The 25253-nt window shown below is 37.6% G+C and overlaps 1 protein-coding gene across 1 annotated transcript; it reads right to left on the bottom strand.

Moving 5' to 3' along the window:
* LOC131539220 (zinc finger protein 91-like) lies at positions 1–24507 on the bottom strand. Its single transcript, XM_058773618.1, has 4 exons — positions 24294–24507; positions 18447–19481; positions 7465–7513; positions 1–2839 (listed from the first exon to the last, which is right to left on the bottom strand). Exons 1-4 carry the CDS (start codon positions 24370–24372, stop codon positions 1060–1062), a joined length of 2943 nt encoding a protein of 980 aa, XP_058629601.1. The 5' UTR covers positions 24373–24507; the 3' UTR covers positions 1–1059.
* Between the last annotated feature and the right edge of the window lie 746 nt (positions 24508–25253).

The following is a 25253-nucleotide window of genomic DNA, read 5'->3' as shown; positions in this document are numbered from 1 at the left end:
TTTTGAAACGTGCAGTGCTCAAGTTTATTCAACGAAGTCAAACGCCACAAATAAATCAATGTATGGGAAACACTGGTAATGTATATCAAAATATCGGAAATGTGTTTAAAAATCATATCACTGTTCTTGAAAAAAATTATATCGCGATACATATTGATATTGAATTATTGTCCAGCCCTAGCTTAGCGCTGCCTCCACTTGAGCTGAATGATAGTAATATTACTGTACATTAAACACTATGCTTTACTTGTAGGTCGAACAGTTCTCAAATCGACTTCATGTCAGAGTAATAGCTTACTGATATGAGACAAATGTTAAGGTCGAGACTGAGGAGCATTTTGCAAAGGGTAGCGAACTAATGAAGCGATAACGTAACTTACCATCTTCATAGCTATTGCAACAGCAGCCTCACGCAAAAAAAAAAACTTCAGGAGTGAGATTGGTTGGATGAGGGAAAGAACATTAAGGTAAGCCAATCAGAGGCAGAGTAGGGCGAGTCCATTCCTTTGCCAACAGGGGCAAAAAACGCTACAGGTGACGTGACACAGATGACTCGCAAATACGAAGTTTTTAGCATTATAAGACAATTGAACATAATATGAAACTCATAATAAAACGCAGTTACATCATTTATATCATGAAACAAACTCATATACAAGAATAAAACTTTTTATCATTGTTCTTTTGGGGAGGAACTCCATCTTTGAGTTGATTGAATCTCACAGTTCAATCTGCTGGTTTTGAAGATGAAGATGAACTTTAGGTTCAGTAGCTCCTGCAGAAAGAACACAAGCATGTTGTCCACCATTGTTGTTGTTGTTGCTGTTACGTGACGTAGCGGTGTCTGACTAGGGTAAAGACGTGGTGTGATGACGTCATCGTTTCACAAAATATACAGATTGGCTGTGCACACGAAAACGCAAAGGTGTTGTTTTCAGATTTATCCACTCTGAGACCCAGTTTCAGGCTCCCAAAACGCCCGATCCGTCTGGACGAAACGCCGATACAATACAAAATTTTTACGCATACAGCTAAATGTGTGTCTGTGTGTACAGGGCCTCACTGTGAATGTTTTTTTGTATGACTGTGTAGAGCAGAAGAACGACTGAAACACTTCCCACATGCAGTGCAGTGATACGGTTTCTCTCCAGTGTGGATCCTCTCATGTGTTTTCAGAAGTCCTGAATCACTGAATCTCTCATCACAGTGTGAACATTTATAAGGTTGTTCTCCAGTGTGGATCCTCTCATGTGTTATCAGGTCTCCTGACTTTTTGAATCTCTTGTCACAGTGTGAACACTTATAAGGTTTCTCTCTAGTGTGGACCATCTCATGTGTTTTCAGATGTGTTGACCGATTGAATCTCTTGTCACAGTGTGAACACTTATAAGGTTTCTCTCCAGTGTGGACCATCTCATGTGTTTTCAGATGTCCTGAACGACTGAATCTCTTGTCACAGTGTGAACACTTATAAGGTTTCACTCCAGTGTGGATCCTCTCATGTGTTTTCACATGTCCTGAATCACTGAATCTCTTGTCACAGTGTGAACACTTATAAGGTTTCTCTCCAGTGTGGATCCTCTCATGCCTTTTCAGATGTGATAAATTAATGAATCTCTTTTCACAGTGGGAACATTTATAAGGTTGTTCTCCAGTGTGGATCCTCTCATGTGTTTTCAGATGTGTCGAATCACTGAATCTCTCGTCACAGTGTGAACATTTATAAGGTTGTTCTCCAGTGTGGATCCTCTCATGTGTTTTCAGGTCTCCTGACTTTTTGAATCTCTTGTCACAGTGTGAACACTTATAAGGTATCACTCCAGTGTGGACAATCTCATGTGTTTTCAGATGTGCTGAACGACTGAATCTCTTGTCACAGTGTGAACACTTATAAGGTTTCTCTCCAGTGTGGATTCTCTCATGTGTTTTCAGGTTTCCTGACTTTTTGAATCTCGTGTCACACTGTGAACACTTATAAGGTTTCTCTCCAGTGTGGACCATCTCATGTGTTTTCAGATGTGTTGAACGACTGAATCTCTTGTCACAGTGTGAACACTTATAAGGTTTCTCTCCAGTGTGGATCCTATTGTGTATTTTCAGCTGTCCTGACTGACTGAATCTCTTGTCACAGTGTGAACACTTATAAGGTTTCTCTCCAGTGTGGATCCTCTCATGTTTTTTTAGGACTCCTGAATCACTGAATCTCTTATTGCATTGTGGACACTTATAAGGTTTCAATCCAGTGTGGATCCTCTCATGTATTTTCAGATGTGTTGACCGACTGAATCTTTTGTCACAGTGTGAACACTTATAAGGTTTCTCTCCAGTGTGGATCCTCTCATGTGTTTTCAGATGTGTTGACCGACTGAATCTCTTGTCACAGTGTGAACATTTATAAGGTTTCTCTCCAGTGTGGACCCTCTCATGTCTTTTTAGGACTCCTGAATCGCTGAATCTCTTATTGCATTGTGGACACTTATAAGGATTTTTTCCAGTGTGGATCCTCCCATGCAGTTTTGTACAAGTCTTTTCATACTCAAAGCACATGTACTCACTCACAGCAGTATGTATTTTCTGACCTACTTTCAAATTTTGTAGACATGAATGTGGCTTCTCCTTTGCATGAACGTTCAAGTGTTTCTTCAGAACTGAAGCCCATAAAAACATTTTACCGCATTGATCACATGCATGCAGCTCCTCTTCAGTGTGGATGTTCATGTGATCCTTAAGGTTTGCTGATTGTGTGAAACTCTTCCCGCACTGAGTGCAAGTGAAAGATTTCTTGGCTCTTCTTTTCTTTAAATCTTTCAGTTTGGTTTGAGAGCAACTCAAGATTTTTCTTCAGTTTTGACATGATTTTTCTCCTCAACTTCACTTGGTTCTTCATTCTTCTCTTTTTCTTCAATCAACTCTGAAATAAAAATAAAAATGGTGAAATGTGAACATAAAAAGTGAATCCTGATTTAACAGTGCAGGGCTCCAGACTAACGTTTGAGAGCAGCGCCACTAACGTTTACAGATGGTGGCGCCAGAAGCAGGTTTGGTAGCGCTGGTGTGTGGGGTATCAAAAATAAAGATAATTTAATCATAAAATTACTACTGTTTTGCTTTAATAAATGCAGTTACTAATAATATTACATTCTTGGTAATACACATTTGACAGTAAAGCACTGAGTTGGGAAGCATACAAAATTTACTTTTAGTAACATCAGTAACATGCAAAATCAAATTTTCATATAGAAAATTTATATATTCTACTCTTACTTAATGTACCATTATCAGGGGTGCACATAAGTTTTTCAGCCTGGTTCTCATATGAGAACCTGGAGATTTGGTTTGGTCCTCACATGGGCTATGGCATGTAGTGTGACCCATAAAATATAACTATAAAAAAAATTAATTAATAATACTGATAATAAAATTATTGCACTTTATTTCGTTTTTTATATATATATAAAATAAACTAAATAATCAAGTGTGATAATACTATTTTATTTTAAAATAAAAAGGCAGTATTACATACAAATGCAATTATTTTATAGTAAAATTAAAAATAAAATGTTAATATTTGTATTATCATTATTTGTATTTTTATTTTCATAATTTTCAAATGTAAAATCAGCAAGCTTTTATTTTGGCGGGTTGCCAGCTAGTAAGTATTATGCGCTTCCGGGTTTAGCGCTGCTGATGGAAGAGCATCAGTGAATGAAATGTCAGTTTTGCTTTGAAAACGGCAGCGGTAGCCTAGATTGTGCTTTCAGTTTGAATAGAAATCTTATACAGTACAGTTTGTCGATCTAAAATGGTAATTGTGCATTAACAGCTGTCAAACATGCCGGTACGCAAATTTTGGTCGCGCATGTGGACCTGCGGACCACTTATGTGCACCCCCTGACCATTATTCTTCTATAGCATTATATAGAACTGACCGACAACTTCAGTGATTTTAATTGATGTGCAATTCAGATGCACATCAATTAAAAAAAAAACCCTGCTGGCTGCTCTGAGAATAACGCTGTCATTATCATGTGACTGATCAGATGACTAACAAGGAAATTAGTGCCTGCATCCTGCTATTCTATTCTTTAGTGAGGAAGCAGTGAACCAGTATCCATCTGCATTCATCTTTGGCCTTTGGTAGCTTCGTCGGTATGTTTTATTGTTATTGTTCATATTACCTTCAATTGTATTTGATTGTTTTGAAGTTTTTGTGATTTTTATTATTTGAGTGCATCTTAGATGTATTTTGAGATCTGAGAGCCATTGATACATTATGAGAGCCATTGATACATTAATCATTGTCTTTTGGCTGACAATGTAATTTTTGTGTTATTTGATAAGCAGGAAACTTAGATCTAGATTACAAGATATTTGTAAGGAGTATTCCTTTATGTACACATTGTGAATGTCAATTCATATTGTTTATTGTTTTCTTTTTATTTCATAGTTTTACTCTACCCTTATTAAAGTATGCAAAAGGACATTCCGTGTCTGTGACGTTGATGAGGGGGAGTTTAACTTTCTGTTGAAGTATACACAGGACGTATATGGAGAACAGTACATTGATATACATTGTGTTTTGTCCAATTAGATCATTTTTAGAGTTTTAAAGTGCTGGAAACAGCTGTGTGGAATACTTGAAAGTAGGGTTGTACTTGAACCCATGTACCGATCTTTTACCATTTTCTTAAACAAGACCTATTGTTATGCCCGCTAGCTTTGCTTAACGCTGCAAATCAGAAATCAATATTAGCCACCGGATAATAAATGCTCAGATTTTACTCGCCAGTGTGTGAGTTGGAGGCTATGTATAAGTTTAGCACAGATATATTTTCACTCGCTGAACACTCTGACTGAGCGCTTGAGAGTTTCACTTTCCGTCAAGCGATCTGTGCTATTTTTCAGTTCATCTAAATGGATGCGCAACGCACCTGTATTTGACGTACTGTAAACTCCAGTGTGAAGGCGCACAACTCGCTGTCACTTTGCTTTTTTCTCACAGGCAGAGAGAGAGAGAGAGAGCAAGAGAGTCTTACATACCATGCAGAATGGACGCGCTACATGTAAACGATATTCTTTGTTGTATTTTCCTGTCAAAATAATGGAGTTCCTTTGGAATTCTTCAGCTTTTAAGAACTGTTTGTTTTACCAGTTGGAACTTTTCTGGTTAGAACTTTTACTGGTTTTCCGGTAGTGGGCGGAGCTAATGCGCAAACGTCAATCTCATTGGCTGGTGCTCACCTATTATCAGTCTGTCAACTGTAATTTTACAAAGCCACGAGAATAATTTTTGCGCAAAGAAAACAAATATAAGGATTTTATTCTACATTTTCATCTCTACTGTTTCTCTTGTGGACACGCGTTCACTACAGTACATGAAAATTGTTATTTTTGTTTTCTTTGCGCAAAAAGTATTCTCGTGGCTTTGTAAAATTACAGTTTGACAGACTGATGTCACATGGACTACTTTGTCGATCAACTTGATACTTTTCTGGACCTTGATCGTGTAAGGACCCTTGCTGTCTATGGATGAGTCTGAGAGCTCTTGGATATCATCAAAAATATCTTAATTTGTGTTCTGAAGATGAACGGAGCTCTTACGGGTTTGAAACAACATCAGGGTGAGTAATTAATGACAGAATTTTCATTTTTGGGTGAACTATCCCTTTAATGTCTCAGTGTGAAAACCTTGTCCCAAGATGTTTTTGATAAATTTTGGACACAGAGCAACCATTATTCAACTGTGAGTTTTAAATATGCCATGGAGGGATTTATAAAAGATTTTAAAATAAATATGTAAAAACAGCCTCAAGAAGTCTCATGTTATGGCCGTCATGATCGCAATGACAACATGCCGGATTAACACTGTTCATGTACCACAGTGTAAGATTAAATTAATTTACATTTAACCAGTTTAATATGGAGAGTCACTGAGCACGATTACATGCACATCAGTAAACTGATAACTCACAAATATCAGCTTATTAAAATAACCAGTTTTTGCCGTTTACATGCACATCAGTAACCTGACAACGCAAGTAACTGCGTTTACATGACTTCACTAATAAATCAAGTTATTTCCCTGTAGTGATGTCAAAATGTATTAATTTGCGTATTCCATACATTTGTCAGTTGTGATGTTAAATTAAGCTTGCAACATGTCAGTGGGAAACTTACAGCTCATATATTATCCTCTCATGCAGTTAAATGACCTTACTCCGATAAAAGAAAACGGGTTACTGCGTTTACATGACCACATGCACTTTCGGTTTATTAAGCATAATTGGCTTAAGAACATGCATGTAAACACGCTCACTGAAATGTACCATTAGACCTTCTATGTGTTTTTGACCTACACTGTACATGATGTGAGAATAGTTTGCTATTTAGGTTTGTATGTTAGCATAGACTCACTAACTTTAACGTTTTAGCTCTAGTTTTAGCCAGAATTACAAGCACAAGATGGCATTAATATCATTAATAAACTCACATCCAGAACTCTGACCATCAGCACTGGTGCCCCTCAGGGTTGCGTTCTCTCCCCACTGCTATTCTCCCTCTACACCAATGACTGCACTTTAAAGGACCCCTCTTGTCAAGCTCCTGAAGTTTGCGGATGACACTACCATCATCGGCCTCATCAAGGACAGAGACGATTCTGCTTACAGACAGGAGGTTGAGCAGCTGGCTGTCTGGTGCAGTCTTAACAACCTAGAGCTAAACACTCTCAAAACTGTGGAGATGATCGTGGACTTCAGGAGGAACCCCCCTGCACTGCCCCAACTCACCATCATGGACAGCACTGTGGCTGCAGTAGAGTCATTCAGGTTCCTGGGAACCACCATCTCCCAGGACCTGAAGTGGGACAATCACATTGACTCTATTGCGAAAAAGGCTATAGAAAGTTCAACCTGCCACAGGAGCTGCTGAAACAGTTCTACTCTGCCATCATCGAGTCTGTCCTGTGTTCATCTATAACTGTTTGGTTTGTTTCAGCTACCAAAACAGACATCAGAAGACTACAACGGACAGTCAGGACTGCTGAGAGGATTATCGGTGCAGATGATATCATCGATATTATGAAATCGCGCTGCGATAATAAAGTTGTTCGCGTAGCTTCTCAGTGAACTACGGTTCTGTGTAGTAAATGCTGCTCCATCTGAAAGCATGTGAAATTCCACATTTAATAACATGTTTTTACTCCAAACTCACTTCATAACGTCAGCTGAGTGTTTGAAATGAATCCTTCTGTGAGATGATGTGGCTTCTCACACAGAATAAGGCATGCAACATATTTCATAGTATTCTAAGCAGTGATAAAGGCATTGCATTATTATATACTTTATTATAAGGAAAATCATAATAAGAAGAACTCGGATAAAACATATGTTGTTGTAGCCATTTGTTTATTAGTCACGTTGAATCAATGAAAGCAGTTTAATCAGTTGCAACAATAGTGATTACCTGGGTTTCTTCTGCGGGGCGTATTTGGAGTTTTTCGGATGGAGATTTACTACAGATCACAGAACCGTGCTTCACTGACAAGATGCACGCATGAATATCGCAGCTTTCGCCTAATATCGATTGTGATTTATCGCAATTTATCGTGCAGCCCTAATGGAGATTTACTTGTAAATATTAAGATGCATTTCTATAGCTCTGATTGATCTTAAAATGTAATTTTGTCAGCTCCTGAAATGTGCTCTTTTGGTGCTTTTCCACTGTGTGGTACAACTCAGCTCGGCACGGCTCAGTTCGGCTCGGTTTGCGTTTCCACTGCAGTTTAGTACCGCTTTAGAGTGGGCGGAATTCCATGCAGTGGAAAAGCGCCATTTCAGAGACATTTGCATTTACTGCTTGGACAGAGAAAGAACACCTTCTAAAATGCATGTGCAGATTAAGTCGAGTGACAAAGTTTACCCTCTTGTTTTGAACTTAATTTAATGAGGCAAACTACTTGCTAAAATAACCATAACATTAACAGCAATGCTGAAATACAAGCGCCCGGTTTTGTCAGTCAGATGCGCGAGAAAGTTGCATGTGTTACTATAACAAACACTGCGTGTTTTCTTTCAGAATCATCATTGGCTGGTAGAAATAAAAATTAGAAAAAAAGTTTTAGCTTAAAAATGAAGATTAGGTAAATGTGCAAATAATTACATTTTAGACACATTAATTTTGCCAACGAAAATAAAGCCATAGGAGAACTGTTGAGATCAACACTCAGCGGTGTTTCTTTACTGAATGAATCCACGTTTTTAAACTAATTGAGTGAGTCAATGATTCATTGAGCAATTTAAAAAGCCAGTCACTTACTTCGTTTCTGAATTAATCAGCCGTTTGAACAAATCGATTGAATGAAAGACTGAATGACTTAAGACAGTGATCTGCCACCACCTAGTGACACTTCTTCTTTTATATTTAGAGCATCGTTTCTTTTAAAAATAAATAATTTCACATTTCAGTATTTATCTGTATTGTTGTGTTGAATTAACATTTCTTTCTAAAACTACTTTTTTTGTAATGTCTATTCAGTGATTTTCTAATTTAACACAATGATAACTTTAAATTACCTTTAACACATCATGTGCCGATTTAATTAAAGCTAAAGTTATTAAGTAATGTCATTAATCTGAATGTTCAAATGTTGTTTTCTCAAAAACACAAACATGTAGGTTACATTCATGCTGCTCATATATTACTGTAGCACAGTTTGTTCTGAATACAGTGTAATCACCCTTAAGCCATTAATATATATATAATATATAGATAGATATAGATAGTATTATTATAATTATTTTTTTTTAAATACTGAAAAAATAAATAATAATAATTTCAGGGCCCCAAAACTCCTCAGACCCCAGAGGGTTAAAGCTGTGTAAGCCTAATGTACCACAAACAGTCATTAAATATGAATGAAGAATAAACACCAACCTCCTTGTTCCTCATGTTTTATTCTCCAGGTTTCTGGTTCCTCCTGTTTTATTCTACAGGGTTCTGGTTCCTCCTGTTTTATTCTCCAGGGTTCTGGTTCCTCCTGTTTTATTCCCCAGGGTTCTGGTTCCTCCTGTTTTATTCTGCAGGTTTCTGGTTCCTCCTGTTTTATTCCCCAGGGTTCTGGTTCCTCCTGTTTTATTCTGCAGGTTTCTGGTTCCTCCTGTTTTATTCCCCAGGGTTCTGGTTCCTCTTGTTTTATTCTCCAGGTTTCTGGTTCAATCATGTTCTCCTCACTCTCCTCTTTAACAAACACCATCTTCACAGCAGCAGATCGCAGTTCAGCTGATCCTCCTCCAGATATTCCTGCTTCAACACTTAGTCACAACTGTGAGGATGAGAATATTACAGTTATTACTGACCTGATTCAAAAACTGTATTTTTATATTTACAGAAACAACGTTTCTAACAGTTTGCATTAAAACAGCATTAGAGCGCGGTGAAACTGAACTTCTTCCTCTGAGGTTTAATGGTGTTTGGCAAACAAAGGTATGTGTTTTAGCGCCTCCCGCTGGACTGGAGAGAAGCGGCGCGAGGAGAGAAATACTACGGGAGAAATTACTCGTGCTTCTACAAGGTGATCTGTTTTTTGTTTTTCTTTACAAAAAGCCAATCTTCACAAATAAACGAAAATTAATAAAAATTAGTCTCACATGGTATTTGATCAGCATCAACAATCTTCATGAGTGAGGATTAAAAGGAATTGGTCAAATATTTCATTGAAAATCACACAAAGTAGCAGCATGTAAATATGGAAATGAAGATAAAGAAAAACATGTGAAAATGATAAGATATAACCTAATTAAAAGTAATAATAGATAAATAATAATAAATAATAATAAAAAATAAAGAAATGTAACTAACAGACTAGTGTCTGTCTAAATATTTGGGACTTAAGACATAACCGACAGTGTTTAGAAGGATATTTTGATGTAGGATATCTTTGTGTATTTGTCCTTTCAAATTTAAAACGACACACCCACATATCAATTGTTTTCTGGCCCAGCTCTGGTCCACACAACCACTTTTCTTTCGGCCCACATACTGCAACAAATGACGGCCCTGGAGTGGCCCTAATCTGAATTACAGACAGGGGCTATACATGTGTCATAACTGGGCCAAGTCTGAGCAGTTAATAACTTATAACTGGCCCTGAAGTGGGCCAGAACAGGTTTTATTATTGGTACAGATTCTCAGCCGTAAGCAAACCACATCAACACCAGCCTTTAACCAGAAACCCCAAAACTTAGCCCCAGCCTAATCTTGTCCAAATCATGTGTATACGTCACAAGAAAATTTAATTCAGAAAATAACTTTATTTAACAGTCATACACAAATACACAATTGTTTATATTAGAACAAAAGTATTAGCATTTGAACACTTTCTAACATTGTTTAATTTCAAAGTAATTCGCTCAAAGTGTAAAACAAACTTGTTAAATTAAACTTTATCCGACGGCTTCATGAATGAAGAATAAACACCAACCTGTTTGTTGTTCAGTATCTTCAGTGTGTTTGATTCTGCAGGGTTCTGGATCTCTCATCTTCTCTCTGTCCTCTTTAATAAACTCAGATTTCAGCTCTTCCTGATGATCGTCTTCACTTGTAAACTGATGGGAATATTCCAGCATTTATTGGTGAACTGCTGAAAGTGTGATTGTTGTGGGAGGAGCTTCACTGAACATGAATTTCTGTGAGGAAGAAGCAGATTTGCCAAAAACAACTACAGGTGAATAACTACACTGGAGAACACAATATCTAAATATAGTTTGATTCCAATAATTACATTCAGAGCAATAAAGTAATGAATATGTTATAGTTTTATATGTGCAGAAACGGACAGTGATCATACAATCTTCTTTAAACAGAAAGAGTACCACAAAGCAGAATTTTAATGTTTCCATATTATAAATCTCTTCATATTTATTTAAACTGTCCTATGTGGCTCATTTTATATGAAGTATTTAGCAGTATCTGTTCTTAATTTTAACCATGGAAAGTAACTATAGTAAATTTGATCTGCCAAAGATAAATGTCAGAGAGAGAAAAAAAAAACGTTATAAATAAAAAATTGCAGCAGCAAAACTTGGTATCGGTTCTCATCCATTCCCCTCACAGATCACATTCATTAACAGCAACATGATCACACGAACATACAAAAACACAAAATCTGCTCCTATGTGCAGGTTCAGTAATTTAACTTTAATGGAAATGAAGGACCTGGTTTTAGAGGACCATTACTCCTAGTTTGAAAAAAAATTAGAATTCATTTAGATATGATGTGACACTATTTGCTTGAAGTTGTTTTGTGTTGATGAGACAATCACTATAAACACAGTGATTAACCTCATTCTTTTGTCTCTATACATAAAAATACATTTGCATAGATGGGTGAACATAATCACCTGATGTTGCAAATGTGGCAAATTAGCATTAAGCACCCAGTTTGCGCTTGTATGTCATTTAAATGAATACCTTACATTTACGAAATGAGCCTGCAATAGTAGAAATAAGCCTTTTTAAAGAAAGTAAAGTCCATGTTTATTAAAACTGTCAATGAAATGAAAATACTAAATGAAATTATTTTTTTTTTAAAAGAAAATTGTTGTTTAGTTTAGTTAATTTTGTTATTATATCCATGTATTTTATTCTAATCTCAAGGTTTACTGGGTTTTACACGATTCTTTGATTTTTTTGTGTGGGTTTGGTGAAGTTTACTAAAACAAACATTTTCATGTGTCCTCCAAACTGACCCACAACCTCATCAGTTTGTACATGAGAAATTAATTCATTCATCAGCTCCACACGAGACGCCAGGTTTTGAGTGTTGTATCTCCAGGAGCGGAGTTTGAGAGCTTCGGCTCACTTCACAGCCACTGCCACAGAGAAAACAACCTTTCTCACTGCAGAACATTTACTGAATTTACTATTGTTAACTGTTGTACTAATTTATGTACTGTGTAATGCCATACTGTTAAATAAAATGAAGTTATATAATTGAGTTCAGATGCAAAAGCATTTAAGTATGTCTGACGTTTTTCTTTAAAATTAGCCTTTCTTTCTGGCTACTATGTATAGGTTTCTATGTAAGTGCTGGTACTTCTGAATGGGTTGAGGCCGGGATTTAGGGCATTTGAAGTGAAAGTACTTGATGAACATCTACTATGTGTGGAGAGCATTCACTCAGTATCGTTATCTCATTTTTGACCAAGTTGGCTTTTAGAGGCTTTTGCATTGGAACTCTTCAGTTATAATTGTATGTAGTTATTGTGGATCACTGATTGTAATTATTTAACTGCATACAGTTTTATTTGTGAGTAATCATTGTTAAATTACATAGAATCAGTGGTTAAAATATGTTCACTATTTAGAAGCAAAACCATATACAACAAAACATAATTTGTTTCACGTAATCAGAGGAGGTTCTAGCTTTTATTGCGCTCCTGGGTGAGAGCACCCAATAACAAATCTGGCCAGCAACTGCATGGTTAATACAGATGACAGCAAGGCCACTGAGACGTTCTTGTGACATGGTGGACCTCTGGCAAGATCTGATAAGCTTTAGCTTTGAGAAGCTCCTCTCTGCTTCAGCTACAGTCACTGGGAGAGTCAGACTAATTCTGAGAGCAGTCCACAAATTTGAATATTGACAGGACTCCAAACTTCTTTCCCACTTTTTCCAATGTGTACAATATTTCCTGAAGGGCTGAGGTAAACATCAACAGCATCAACACTGAAAAATGTGACCTCCAGCTTCTTCAGGGCATGACTTAAAGATTCATCAAATGATTTGCATGAAAAGTGCAGCTTTGTGGACCTCAGCCCTTTAAAAGACTCTCACATGAGGAGCTGACAGAACAATGTGAGGCACTGCACTATAAAGGACTCTCAGACTTGGATGGCAAAGAGCTTGCACAGGAACTAAAGGACTTGCCTGACTTGCCATCGAGGACCATAACCCTGCTTGAGCTGCTGATGTTTATTCATGAAAGGGAACTCTCAGAAATATGAGCAGAATGACTGCAGGATCCGCATGCATACTGGAGACTGCATCAGTTTACTCACATATATCTGGCTCAAGATGTCACACCGCACCACTGAACAGATGCTGAAACATCCACATCTTCAAGGAGATGTTTTTGTTGTTGTTGTTGTTGTTGTTTTCAGGATGGCCCAGTGCTGTGTGGAGGCTGAGAACAAGGTGTATGGTTTGTGTAGGATGATAAAGTAATGACACAATTCTGATCGCAACTGACAGCTGTGGCTGATATTGCAATCGACTAGAGGTCCCTTTCAGGACTGGATCAAACTGTGCCATCAGTTCAACCTCTATGAGGAAATTTCTATTAGATGGAGAATACAGTTTTTCTGTTTGTCTCCTCAGTGCCAGAATTCTAATGGCTAGAGTTTGTTAAATGTATGTTCTTCTTTGAAAAGAGTTTGCAGCAGAATGTATTCTCTCTGAATACACCAACTAAGTTCTAGGGATTTTTTTTCAAGGTCTTTGGTGGCAACTTCTTCCATCACTCTCATTCCTTGGTACTTCATTTGATCCTCTGTAAACTAGTAGTGTCTGAATTCTGTCCGTCAGAACTGAAGGGTAATGGTTCATCATCAGCAGCAGGATTTGGAGAGGATGCTGCTACAGGTATTTCTAATGGAAAGCATATGGCATTAGCTTATGTTAATTAGACATTAGCTTATGTTATTCAGCATTTATAGTGGCGGAACATCACGCATACCGAGTAATAAAAAAAAATAAAAAATCATCAGTGTTACTTATGGAAACTGGAGCAGTGAATTTATTTATGTTTCTCTTTTGCAAAGTTTATATTAATTATTATAACTTAATATAGATTATATGCACAAACACACCTGATGAATCCTGCTGGGGTGGAGTGAGAGACGTGGAAGAAAATGTGTCTTCCTCGTCCTCAGGCTCAGACAAATGTGTGGCTGAGGAATTGGTTTTTTCACCTTCAGTGCTGGAGGGGGCTCCAAAATATTTCACAAGTGTCCCTGAATAGAAACTTTACGCTGAGCCTATAATGAGCCACGTGAGACGTGGTCTGTACACAAAAGTTAATATAGATAAATATTAATAAAATTAATACGCAACGCTGCAAAAACGATAACCTAAAATAACCATTAGGGAACCTTGTGTGATTTTCATTGAAATATTTGACTTCACTCATTTTCCTCTACCAATCCTCTCACTCATGAAGACTGTTGGTGTTGATCAAATACCATGCGAGTCTATAATTTATTTATTTGTGCAGATCGGCTTTTTCAAAGGAAAACAAATGAGCGCACCTTATAGATGCTCAAAGTAATTTTCCCCGTATTATTTTCCCTCCTCTCCGCTTCACTCCAGTCCAGCGGGTGGCGCTAAAACATACATTTGTTTGCCAAACACCATCAAACCTCAGAGGAAGAAGTTTAATTTCACCTTGCTCTTTGTAGTTTTGTCATGATGCTGTTTTAATATAATCTGTTAGAAATGTTTCTGTAAATAGAGAAGTACAGTTTCTGAATCAGGTCAATGAATAACTGTAATATTCTCATCCTCACAGTCGTGACTAAGTGTTGAAGCAGGAATATCTGGAGGAGGATCAGCTGAACTGAGATCTGCTGCTGTGAAGATGCTGTTTGTTAAAGAAGAGAGTGAACCAGAACCCTGGAGAATAAAACACAAGGAACTAGAAACTGACGAAGAGTTTTATTAATCAAAATATGAATTATACGAGTATAATCAATGTGACTATAGCCATTTATGCATCAACTTATTCTACTATTATAATCATGTGTATTTGCCTGCAGAAATCTGTATGAGAAGTGCAGACATAGGGTGAAGCTGCTTGTCCTGTTTTTCCTTTAGGCAAAACATATAATGGGACCCTTACTGTCACGGAACATAAAACGAAGGCCTCCTGACTGCATCGTGATCCCATAACAAACATGTATACAATGTATTGAACACTCCTAGAGAAAAAACTGTATAAAAGAGGGTACAGAAAAAGATTCTGGAGATTGCTCTGCAGAGTTTTCTCGGCCTTATTGTCCCTGATGACAATAAAGTCTCTCTTCTCGCATCAAAACCCCAAGACTTTGAGAATGATTCCTCACAGCAGCGGCAAAAGCCACCACAAAACCTGGAGAATAAAACACGAGGAACCAGAAACCTAGAGAATAAAACAGAAGAAACAAGGAGGTTGGTGTTTAGTCTTTACTCATCTTTAATGACCACAGCATCCACAATAATAGTATAACTGTCCCGCCTATTTTAAACCGGCCTGTTACAGGTAAGAGGGGGAATCATTTTTGCAAGAGGTCCTATAGGTTACAGTATAATCAAGTTTTGGATTAATGCTAAAAAAAAAAACAAAAGACAATGGATATCCCTTTTCCAAACTGTATTAAACTAGCTACACTAAATATTCACAAACCCCATACTACATGCTCCCAAATACACAAATTACCCCAGCAAAGTCACAAAACAAAAGTAAACCACAATGTCCAGAATAGATGAGTAGGGTTTCAAATACAAAATGTCCACATATGCGGATGAGGTTTTGTAAAGGTCTTGCAAAGTAGTGCAGTTCATAAGTAGTTTAACAGTCTCATCTGTTGATGAGACAATAGATGTAAAATCCTTGCTGAAGTAGGCCGGGAAGCTTTGGGTAAAATCCTTGGACAGGTGCAATCATGCACTCAAAGGAGCACCAAAATTGTTAATCCATTCTTCATTGCCATGAACATGCTCTGGGTGAGCATGAATTCGGACAAACAAAAATCCTCTACAAAAGATAACAACTTATCAAACTCCATATAGTAACTAAACAAACATAATACACAAAATAGAACAGTAAACGTACGGTGGAGCAGAAAACTAAATGTTTCTCCAACCAGGATTGTTTGTACAACCATGAAGTCATGAGGGATTCAAACTGAATCTGCTTCTTACTCTACTACTTCCTGTTTTATACAGAAAAGGTGAGGCCACAGGTGCCACCTAAAGGTCAGGATGAGCATAGCACCCAAAATAAACCTTGTAACAGAAGGCAACTGTTACAATAGTTTATTTGTTTTTAGTCATTTAATTAAGATATTTCCATTTTGCAGGAGTCCCGCAAATAATTGTATTCTCCCGCAACCCACACACAAGGATCTTACCGCCCGCACCCGCATTCAACCATCAAATCTTGTCCCACGCCGTACTCAGTTGCGTCGGGTTCCGCAGAAGCCTCCAAGACTTTTTCAACAGCTCTGCAAATATTGATAAGTATGACGATGTTTTAGTGGCACTTAAAAAAAATTACAAATTATACGATTACGAGAATAAAGTCAAAATGTTTCGAGAATTTAAATCGTAGCAATTAAAGTTATAATATTTTGAGAGTATAGCCTATTGCGCATGCAAACGACCCAGATTGGGAGCACCGGGACTCAGGAGAAGTTGCCAGGCCACAGCAATTAGGCCTATTTAAATATTGTTGCGTCCGAGTGGCTGCATCATCTTACTAGGATGAGGAAGAGTCAATTTTAAGGACTCGCAGAAACCGCTAATATCAAGAATATGATATTTATTAACAGACTGAACAGGAACAACTTTTTATCTTAACATCAGCTCACACACTCAATCGACATTCCTGGCTGTAGCTCTCTTACTTAACCCTTTTTTAATACACTACAAATATATGTGGGATTATTAGCAGAAATCATACCATACTCGTGGGGACAGTATGCTTGGAAATAATATTTCATGTCTTCCATTGCATTCGTCATTTGTAGTACGTCAGCCACCCAATAGCAATAAGACTTGTGCTTTTGGTACTTTTAATATAAAACAAAGTCTCTGCTTTCAAAGTCAGTTTTATAGCGAAACACAAATTATGTGTCTTAAAATAATGTTTTTCAAGCTCTTTAATGTCAGATCGCTGTATTTATGTGAATCAGTTCATTAAAGTATACTGTTTTCTTTGTGAAAATTCCACCATCTACTTCGCAAAAACATCTGTGGCGTCCAAACTTTCATTCCTCACATGTAGCCTATTTAACCTTTTGAGCGGTACGGTCCCACATATGAGATTCAGAACGTTTGGTGACGTCGCATAACTGCCAAATTCAAACTGTGGTTTTGTGCGTTGACTGGTGCTGAGCCAGAGAGAGACGTACTGCAATTGTCATATTATCACAACGATGCAGTATTCTTAACCGCATAATGCATATTTTAGGTTTTAGACATTTAAATACACATAAGTACTAGTAAAACAATACTTTTAGAGCTTGTAAAATACACGCAGATGTCTATGGAAGCCACAATAACAATCCATTCAAATGTAATTTGCAGATGTGTTTTATTCATATCAGATACACACAGTGTAAGTAACTATAAAGTTCACTCTATTCTTCTCCCAGTTCACCGGCCACTTACTTGCATGTATTTTGGGAGAAATTGATGAATTCACATGCTATAAATCAAACTGACAGGACTCTGAACTGCAAACATGGTGGCGCCCATTTCACATTACAGATCACGATCAAGATCATTTATAAAGGTTTTTAAACGACAAAACACACTCATTTACACACATTTGTGAATCGGAACATCAGATTGTCCATGACATGGTAAGCAAGTTTGTGAATATATTAAATAAAAAAGGAAAAACTAAATAAAAGCGATCCATTTGCCATACAGTGTTATTGTGGCCACGGTGTGTCATGTGACAATCATGACGCGTCGCCATGGAAACAGTAAGGACAAACGTTCTAAAATAACGATCGCCTTAAAAACTCACTCTGGGGGGACCGCTAGAATATTTTAAACTCACCACTGAAAGGGTCAATATAGCCTAACACAGCTCAGTTTTATCACGAAATACAAATTATAAATGTGTTTTCATCTTTATTTCAAGTTTATGGCAAGATATACAAGTGAAGCAACATCAGAAGGCATGAAAAAACAGTATAGTCTAATTTATAATTAAATAATGTCTCATTATTGTAGTCAGGATCAGATAAACTGGTGGATTAATGCTTATTTAAGCTACTAAAATCATTCAGTCAATAGCAGAGAGTGATGTTTCTCGTTTTCTTTACTGTTTGATTATCAGTAATGACAATTGAACATTATATGGACATAATATGAAACTCATAAAAGGCACAATGACATTTATATCATGAAGCAAAATGATATACAACAATAAATTTTTTTAAATTGTTCTTTGGGGAGGAACTCCATTATTGAGTTGATCTGAATCTCAGTTGAATCTGCTGGTTTTGAAGATGAACTTTATTCACTGTGAAACTTTAGATAATGTTTCTTTGTCATGTCGCTTGTAATGACAGATTTATCCAGATGATATTTTATTGCTTGATGAATTATTACGTCACATTTGGTGAGGACACGGCATCAGATCTGAAAGTGCTGGATCTGAAGATGATCTACTTACTGTGACTGTTTTCTGTATGCCTGTGTAGAGAAGATGATTGAATGAAACGCTTCCCACATTCAGTGCAGTGATACGGTTTCTGTCCAGTGTGGATCCTCTCATGTGTTTTCAGATTTGCTGACCGACTGAATCTCTTGTCACAGTGTGAACACTTAAAAGGTTTCAATCCAGTGTGGATCCTCTCGTGTCTTTTTAGGTCTCCTGAATCACTGAATCTCTTGTCACAGTGTGAACACTTATAAGGTTTCTCTCCAGTGTGAATCCTCTCGTGTGTTTTCAGATGTGCTGACCGAATGAATCTCTTGTCGCAGTGTGAACACTTGTACGGTTTCTCTCCAGTGTGAATGTTCATATGCTCTGTAAGGTATCCTTTTAGTGCAAAACTCTTCCCGCACTGATCACATGTGTATGGTTTCTCTCCAGTGTGGATCTTTTTATGTGTTTTCAGATTTGCTGACTGACTAAATCTCTTGTCACAGTGTGAACACTTATAAGGTTTCTCTCCAGTGTGAATCCTCACATGCAGTTTTAAACAGTACGCTGAAGTAAAAGTCTTTTCACACTCAAAGCACATGTGCTCTCTCACAGCAGTATGTATTTTCTGATGTACTTTCAAATGTTCTAGCTGTGAAAAACACTTTCCACACAAATGACATGAATGTGGCTTCTCCTTCGTATGAACTTTCAGGTGTGTCCTCCGGTTTGAAGCGCTCAAAAACGTTTTACCGCACTGATCACATGTGTACAGTTTCTCTCTTGTGTGGATGTTCATGTGTTTCTTAAGGCTTGATGATTCTGCAAAACTCTTTCCACATTGATCACAAGTGAACGGTTTCTCTCCCGTATGAATTCTCATGTGAACATCAAGATTATATTTGCATGTGAAAGTGCAGGTGAAATATTTCTTGGCTCTTCTTTTCTTTAAATCTTTCTGTTTGGTTTGAGAACAACTCAAAGTTTTTTCTCCAATTTCGGCATGATTTTTCTCCTCAACTTCACTCAATCCTTCTTTCTCCTCACTTTCTTCAATAAAGTCTAAAATAAAAGCAAAGACAGTTCATTTGACAGTAATTTGGAAAAAAAAAACAGAAATGTGAAAGTACATAAAAGTGAACCCTGGTGTAATAGTGTAAAGACAATTTCTATTGAAAATGTTGTTCCTTTTGATGCAATTTTATAAATTATACTTCTCTGAAACTTTTCATGAATGAGGTAAATTGATCTTCAAAATATCATTTTTAAAACACACAAATCCCATGTTTCTATAAGGAGAACTATTAAATATGTTTGATTAACTACAACATTATCTAACATACCTTATGTTGAAAAAAAAAAAAGTGTCCCTTATTTGCTGCTCCATTTATATTATTCAACAGCTCAAAGGCAGTGGTGGACGAAATACACAAGTCAAGTACACGAGTAAAAGTACAGATACGTAAAATAAAATATTACTCCAGTAAAAGTATGAAGTACTTCTTTTAAATCTTACTCGAGTAAAAGTACAAAAGTACTTGCTTTTTAATGTACTTAAGTAAAAAGTATATACTGCTTGATGATATCGCATCTGCACTTTGTTGTTTACGAAGAGTTACGTCACAATCTTTTCACTCCATATAGCATTTCAGGAAGGTGCCACCATATTAGCAGGATACGCTATCTGTTCCTATGGTTACTTCTCATTCTCAATACGGATAACTCAGTGCGCCCAACGTGAGCCCAACAGTACTTTTCGCTTTGTTTTGGTTTCTTTAGCTTTATATTTTTTCATTCTTGATTTGTTCTGCATACCTTTATATTTAAATGATTTGTTTTGGAGTGAGGGGGAACTATGAATATAGTGTTTATAATGTTTATACATTATAATATTTCACTTTATTTGGTATTTTGGTACTTTTATTTTGGGCTTGTCTGTTTTTCTGCACATAGTTTGCTTTATTAGTATGGTGGGTATAGAATGTGCTCTTTTTAATATCACTATTCTTATATGCATTTTTGGGCTGGTCTGTTTTTCTGCACATGTCTGCTGTTATATACCTGTACATACAATTGCCAATTTGTACATTGTTCTTCCTTATTTACTTGTTCTTTTTAATTCTTCTTTTATTATCTGTGTTTTTGTTCTGTCACTGTCATTCTGTTGCACTGCGGAAGCTTCTGTAATGAAAACAAATTCCTCGTATGTGTAAAATAAAGCTCATTCTGATTCTGATTATATGAGAGGAAAAAGCTTAATGTGTAAATAAATGCGTTGCGTTCACATTTTGGCCTCATATGCATATTGGATTATCATGCTAAGCATGGACAAAGTTTCAAAAAACAAACGTACATTTTGTCAACAAGGCCCAGTTCGATGCTGAATTTGCACATCGTTTATTCATCCCTAGAAGAAATTTAAAGGAGTCATCTCCCGAGCCAAGCTGGATGGCGCCATTTTGGCCGGAGTGAAACAAGCCTCGAGCGAGCAACAGACTGATTTAGACAGAATTGTTTCTGCCGCTGTCAAATCTGCCATAGATGAGGTGCTGACACTGTGAAATTGAAAACACCAGTAATAGGGGTGTAATGGTATGTGTATTCGTACCGAACGGTTCATGGGGCAAATTCCAAATGAAAGTGATCATCCCTATCCCCTTGGAGTGGGGACTTTGGAGTGAACAGGGCACGTGCGTGCCATTATTTAGTCGTTTGGAATGCACTTGGCAAAGGGAGCGACATAATTTCCCCATTATCTTCAGCTTTACCTGTGACAACGCAGCACAGTGTCCGTCAGCAGATGTCGCTGTTTTAATGTCATAAATGTCTTTTTATTACTGTTGCAATTAAACATACATTTTATTTTTTAAAGGGGTGGTTTACTGCTTTTTTTCTTCGCTTGATTGTGTTTATGGGGTGCAATATAACATGTCTTCGTGTTTCGTTTGTTAAAAAACGCCTTATTTTTCATATATTCAGGGGTGCAAACTCGTCAGGGGTGAAAAAGGTGACAACCCCCCCACCCCACCCGGCAGACGCAGGTTCACACACGCAACTTTTATCCCTCTCTCCCTCTCTCTCTCCCCCCAATTCAAATAAATGATTAATTAATTCAAATAAACGCGATCTTACCGCACTACATCTCTGTGTCTGATTTAAAGCAGGCCGAATGCTAACGAGCCTTAACTGACGAAAATTACCATAATTTGCACGGTGGAAGAATTATCGTCTTGTCATATACAACCATTCAAAAATTCGGCAGAATTTATGTGACCGCTGCACCTGATGTTCATAAACTTTCATAACTGGTAAGCCTAAATGTTTTTTTTCTTTTGCCTTGTGAAGTGGCCGAGCCTTGATGAATCTGTTGCTTGACATGTGCTTACTGACCGTTGCATGCAATCGTGAAATACAGCATCCTTTTTTGTTTGTTTGTTTTGTTAAATTGGCTATTAGTTTAATTCGGGTTCGGGCTCTAAATTTTAACTGCCGCTCGATTCGGGTCGGGTCAGACGATGTTGGGCACGGGCCTGGTTCGGGCTTCAATTTAAAGCCCGTGCAGACCTCTACTGTAAATCTTCATTTCAGCACTCAAATTTTTGAAGCAGCTGACGGGCTAAACGCGAGGTGTTTCTCCGTCTTGAAACAGGCTGTTACAGACGGACACTTAGCGCTGCCTCCACTTGAGCTGAGTGATACTAATATTACTCTACATTAAACAGCATGCTTTACTTGTAGGTCGAACAGTTCTCAAATCAACTTCATGTCAGAGTAATATCTTACTGATATGCGAGACAAATGTTAAGGTCGAGACTGAGGAGCAGTTTGCAAAGGGTAGCGAACTAAAGTAGCGATAAAGTAACTTACAATATTCATAGCTATTGCAACAGCAGCCTCACGAAAAAAAAAAAAAAAAAAACCCCGCTGTCTCACGCAGTAATCACCATTTATACTGGAACACAAGCAACTTAATTTAGCTAGCTACAAACAGGCTAATCTAACCACCAGCATAGCCCAATTACTTCAAAAATAAGTTGCTTGCAGTTAGCTTGTTCCTTCATGTTTTACGTAGCCTCTGGGAATATAGACAGTTGCCTGCAGCGTCTAAAAGATAGGCTTCAGGAGTGAGATTGGTTGGTTGAGGGAAAGGACATTAAGGTAAGCCAATCAGAGGCAGAGTAGGGCGGGTCCATTCCTTTGCCAACGGCAAAAAACGCTACAGGTGACGTGACACAGATGACTCGCAGATACGACCCCCCCCCCCATTTTTTTTTTTTTTTTTTTTACAGATCTACACGATTCACGTGAATTACCTATTTCAACGTGAAAACGGCGAATTTCGCCAAAAGGTGACAAGTTTGCACCCCTGTATATTTCTCCTTTATTGTAAGCCACTTTCTCCTCTGTCATTTGAACGACCGGTTGACTTCCTGATTCTATGAAACCACTCCCTCAGAAACAGGCGATGGGCTCAGATTGGTGATGTAAATAATGGTGTCAATATTGCCGTATCAGTTTGAGCCAGAATCAGACCCAGAAAGCGGTAATGAAGAGAGTCAAGCAGAACTTCCGCAAGCACGCAAAAACGTTTCTGAACGGAAGTTTGCTGTTGTGATTACATATCATTTTTTGAAGTTCGTACACGTTGGTCTTATACACACAAAATAGCATCGAACTGGCTACTATAACCAAACAGCGTTGGCTTGTGTTTATGTTCTTGATCAAATTGAAAAATTACGCCATAAAGTATACATGGAAAATACATTTACAAAATTAGTACATAATTACAAATTCGGGTCCAAAATGTTTGTACACGTTTGTCATAGACACACAAAATAGCATTTAACTAACTGGCTACTAAAGCCAGCGTTGGCATTTGTTTACATCCTTGATAAAACTAAAATATTACGTCTGAAATTATACATGCAAATACATTTAAATTATGACATCTTACTTACAGGTTGTGGCCCAACAACTGCTGCCTCTGGTTTTAAAGTTGGAACTGCTCCATGTTTTAGTAATAGTTTCTGTGTGAATCCGGCACTGAACTCGTGTAGATTCTGGAAGCTGTCTTCCGTAAAATGCGCAGCACAGAGAGCTAAATTAGGATTGTAATTGTCAGGAACATAATCAAACATAAATTTTAACCATTGTTGACGAACTACAGCATCCGTAGGAAGCCCGAACACAGACCTGACAGCTGGGTGAAAATAACAGTTTCGTCGGCATGGCTACAACTCTCCACTATAACTCTTCCTCTTCGTCAAAGCTGCAGAACATGGCCTTGCCCCCTTTTTGGCATGTTCTGGAGGGAGGGGTTTGATGCAAATTTATGGGTTTTTTTACGTATGCAACCTGGGAAGTATCTCATTGTAGTCCCATATGAGTCGTTTTTGTAGGCATTAAACTTCCTGATTTTTAAAAGACGATATCTCCGCTTACGTTGAACTTTCAGCGCAGCAACTTTGCAGATACTGTTCATGCAACAACAGCAACATTACACACTATTTAAAATCAAAAAAGTGAAATCGCAGTAAACCACCCCTTTAAATATAAACTGTATATACAGTATATATATATGAAAAAATACATAATTTATGTTAACATCACACACCCATTTAGCACACAGACACACAGAGATTGTATGTGTGTGTGTGTGTGTGTGTGTGCATTGGTTTAACCTAGATTGTGAGGACTCCCCCTCACCAAAAAAACAAACAAACCGCTCATAAACCATTTATTTAATAAAATATTTTTTTTTTGTTATATAAAAAGGTTTAAAAATTAAGCCAATTTTGTAATCACAGGATCCTCCAACCTACCATCCCCCTTAATTTTTTACAATTCGAGATGAATGAAGAATAAAAGACCAACCTCCTTGTTCCTCATGTTTTATTCTCCAGGTTTCTGGTTCACTCTTGTCCTCCTTACTCTCTTCTTTAACAAACACCATCTTCACAGCAGCAGATCTTAGTTCAGCTGATATTCCTGCTTCAACACTTAGTCACGACTGTAACAGATTGTTTTAAAACAGCATCACAAAACAACAGAGAGCGCGGTGAAACTAAACTTCTTCCTCTGTTTGTTTAATTTTTTGACAAACAATCGTATGTGTTTTAGCGCCACCCGCTGGACTGGAGTGAGAATCGCGAGAGGAGGGAAATAATAGGCTTGTTTGAGATGCGCCTCGCCTCGCCTGAAATGTAGGCGAGAGTAGGCGGCTGCAGTGAGAGGAGGAGTGAAATAAGCGCAGTCAAGACGGACAGTTCTGCCCTCTCGAAGCAGAACGAGATCAAAGGCAGATATCGCGTTATTCTCACTCATATGCTGTGCTGCTGATAAACATGATATCATTTCAGTTCTGTTGCTTTTATATGAATATAAATATGATGAACAAGACACTCAAAGTGCTTGCTATTTAATTCCATACTAAAGGCGTATTTATCCTCCATGTTTTTTTTTATTCAAACATGTATTTTAGATTTTTATAGAAAATATGACAACAATCACATATCTCACACAGAGATCGCACTGTCATAGTGTTTGGGAATATTCATGCACAATTTAAATACATAATAGCATGAAATCAGATTAAAAAAATACAACATTTTAGAAGAGAATGCAGCATCACGGTTGTCTGAACCAATGAGCATTAAGCTGTGTCGTCAGTCAGGCGTTTCCCATCATGCTTTTGATCAGCGCAGTCGGTGGAGAGCAACTGCGCGCGACTGCTCAATCCGACACAGCCGCCTCGCCGTCGCGAGAGTTTTTTGGCACACGTCAGCATGACATCAGAGCAAGGCGGACATAACTCGGACACTTTTCTAACCGGCA

This window comes from Onychostoma macrolepis, chromosome 04, assembly GCF_012432095.1.
Source record: "Onychostoma macrolepis isolate SWU-2019 chromosome 04, ASM1243209v1, whole genome shotgun sequence".
Classification (NCBI taxonomy): domain Eukaryota; kingdom Metazoa; phylum Chordata; class Actinopteri; order Cypriniformes; family Cyprinidae; genus Onychostoma; species Onychostoma macrolepis.
Note: the sequence above shows the minus strand (reverse complement) of the source record. Positions and strands in the feature narration are given on the sequence as shown.

What these genes read in the sequence shown, in the direction of transcription:
- LOC131539220 (XM_058773618.1), bottom strand. Translation starts at nt 24,372, where the DNA reads ATGGTGTTTGTTAAAGAAGAGAGTAAGGAGGACAAGAGTGAACCAGAA. An exon ending in GCATACAGAAAACAGTCACA is followed by an intron (nt 7,514 to 18,446) that starts GTAAGTAGATCA and finishes TGTGATCTGTAG; the next exon opens with TAAATCTCCATCCGAAAAAC. An exon ending in GCCCCGCAGAAGAAACCCAG is followed by an intron (nt 2,840 to 7,464) that starts GTAATCACTATT and finishes TCAAAACTGAAG; the next exon opens with AAAAATCTTGAGTTGCTCTC.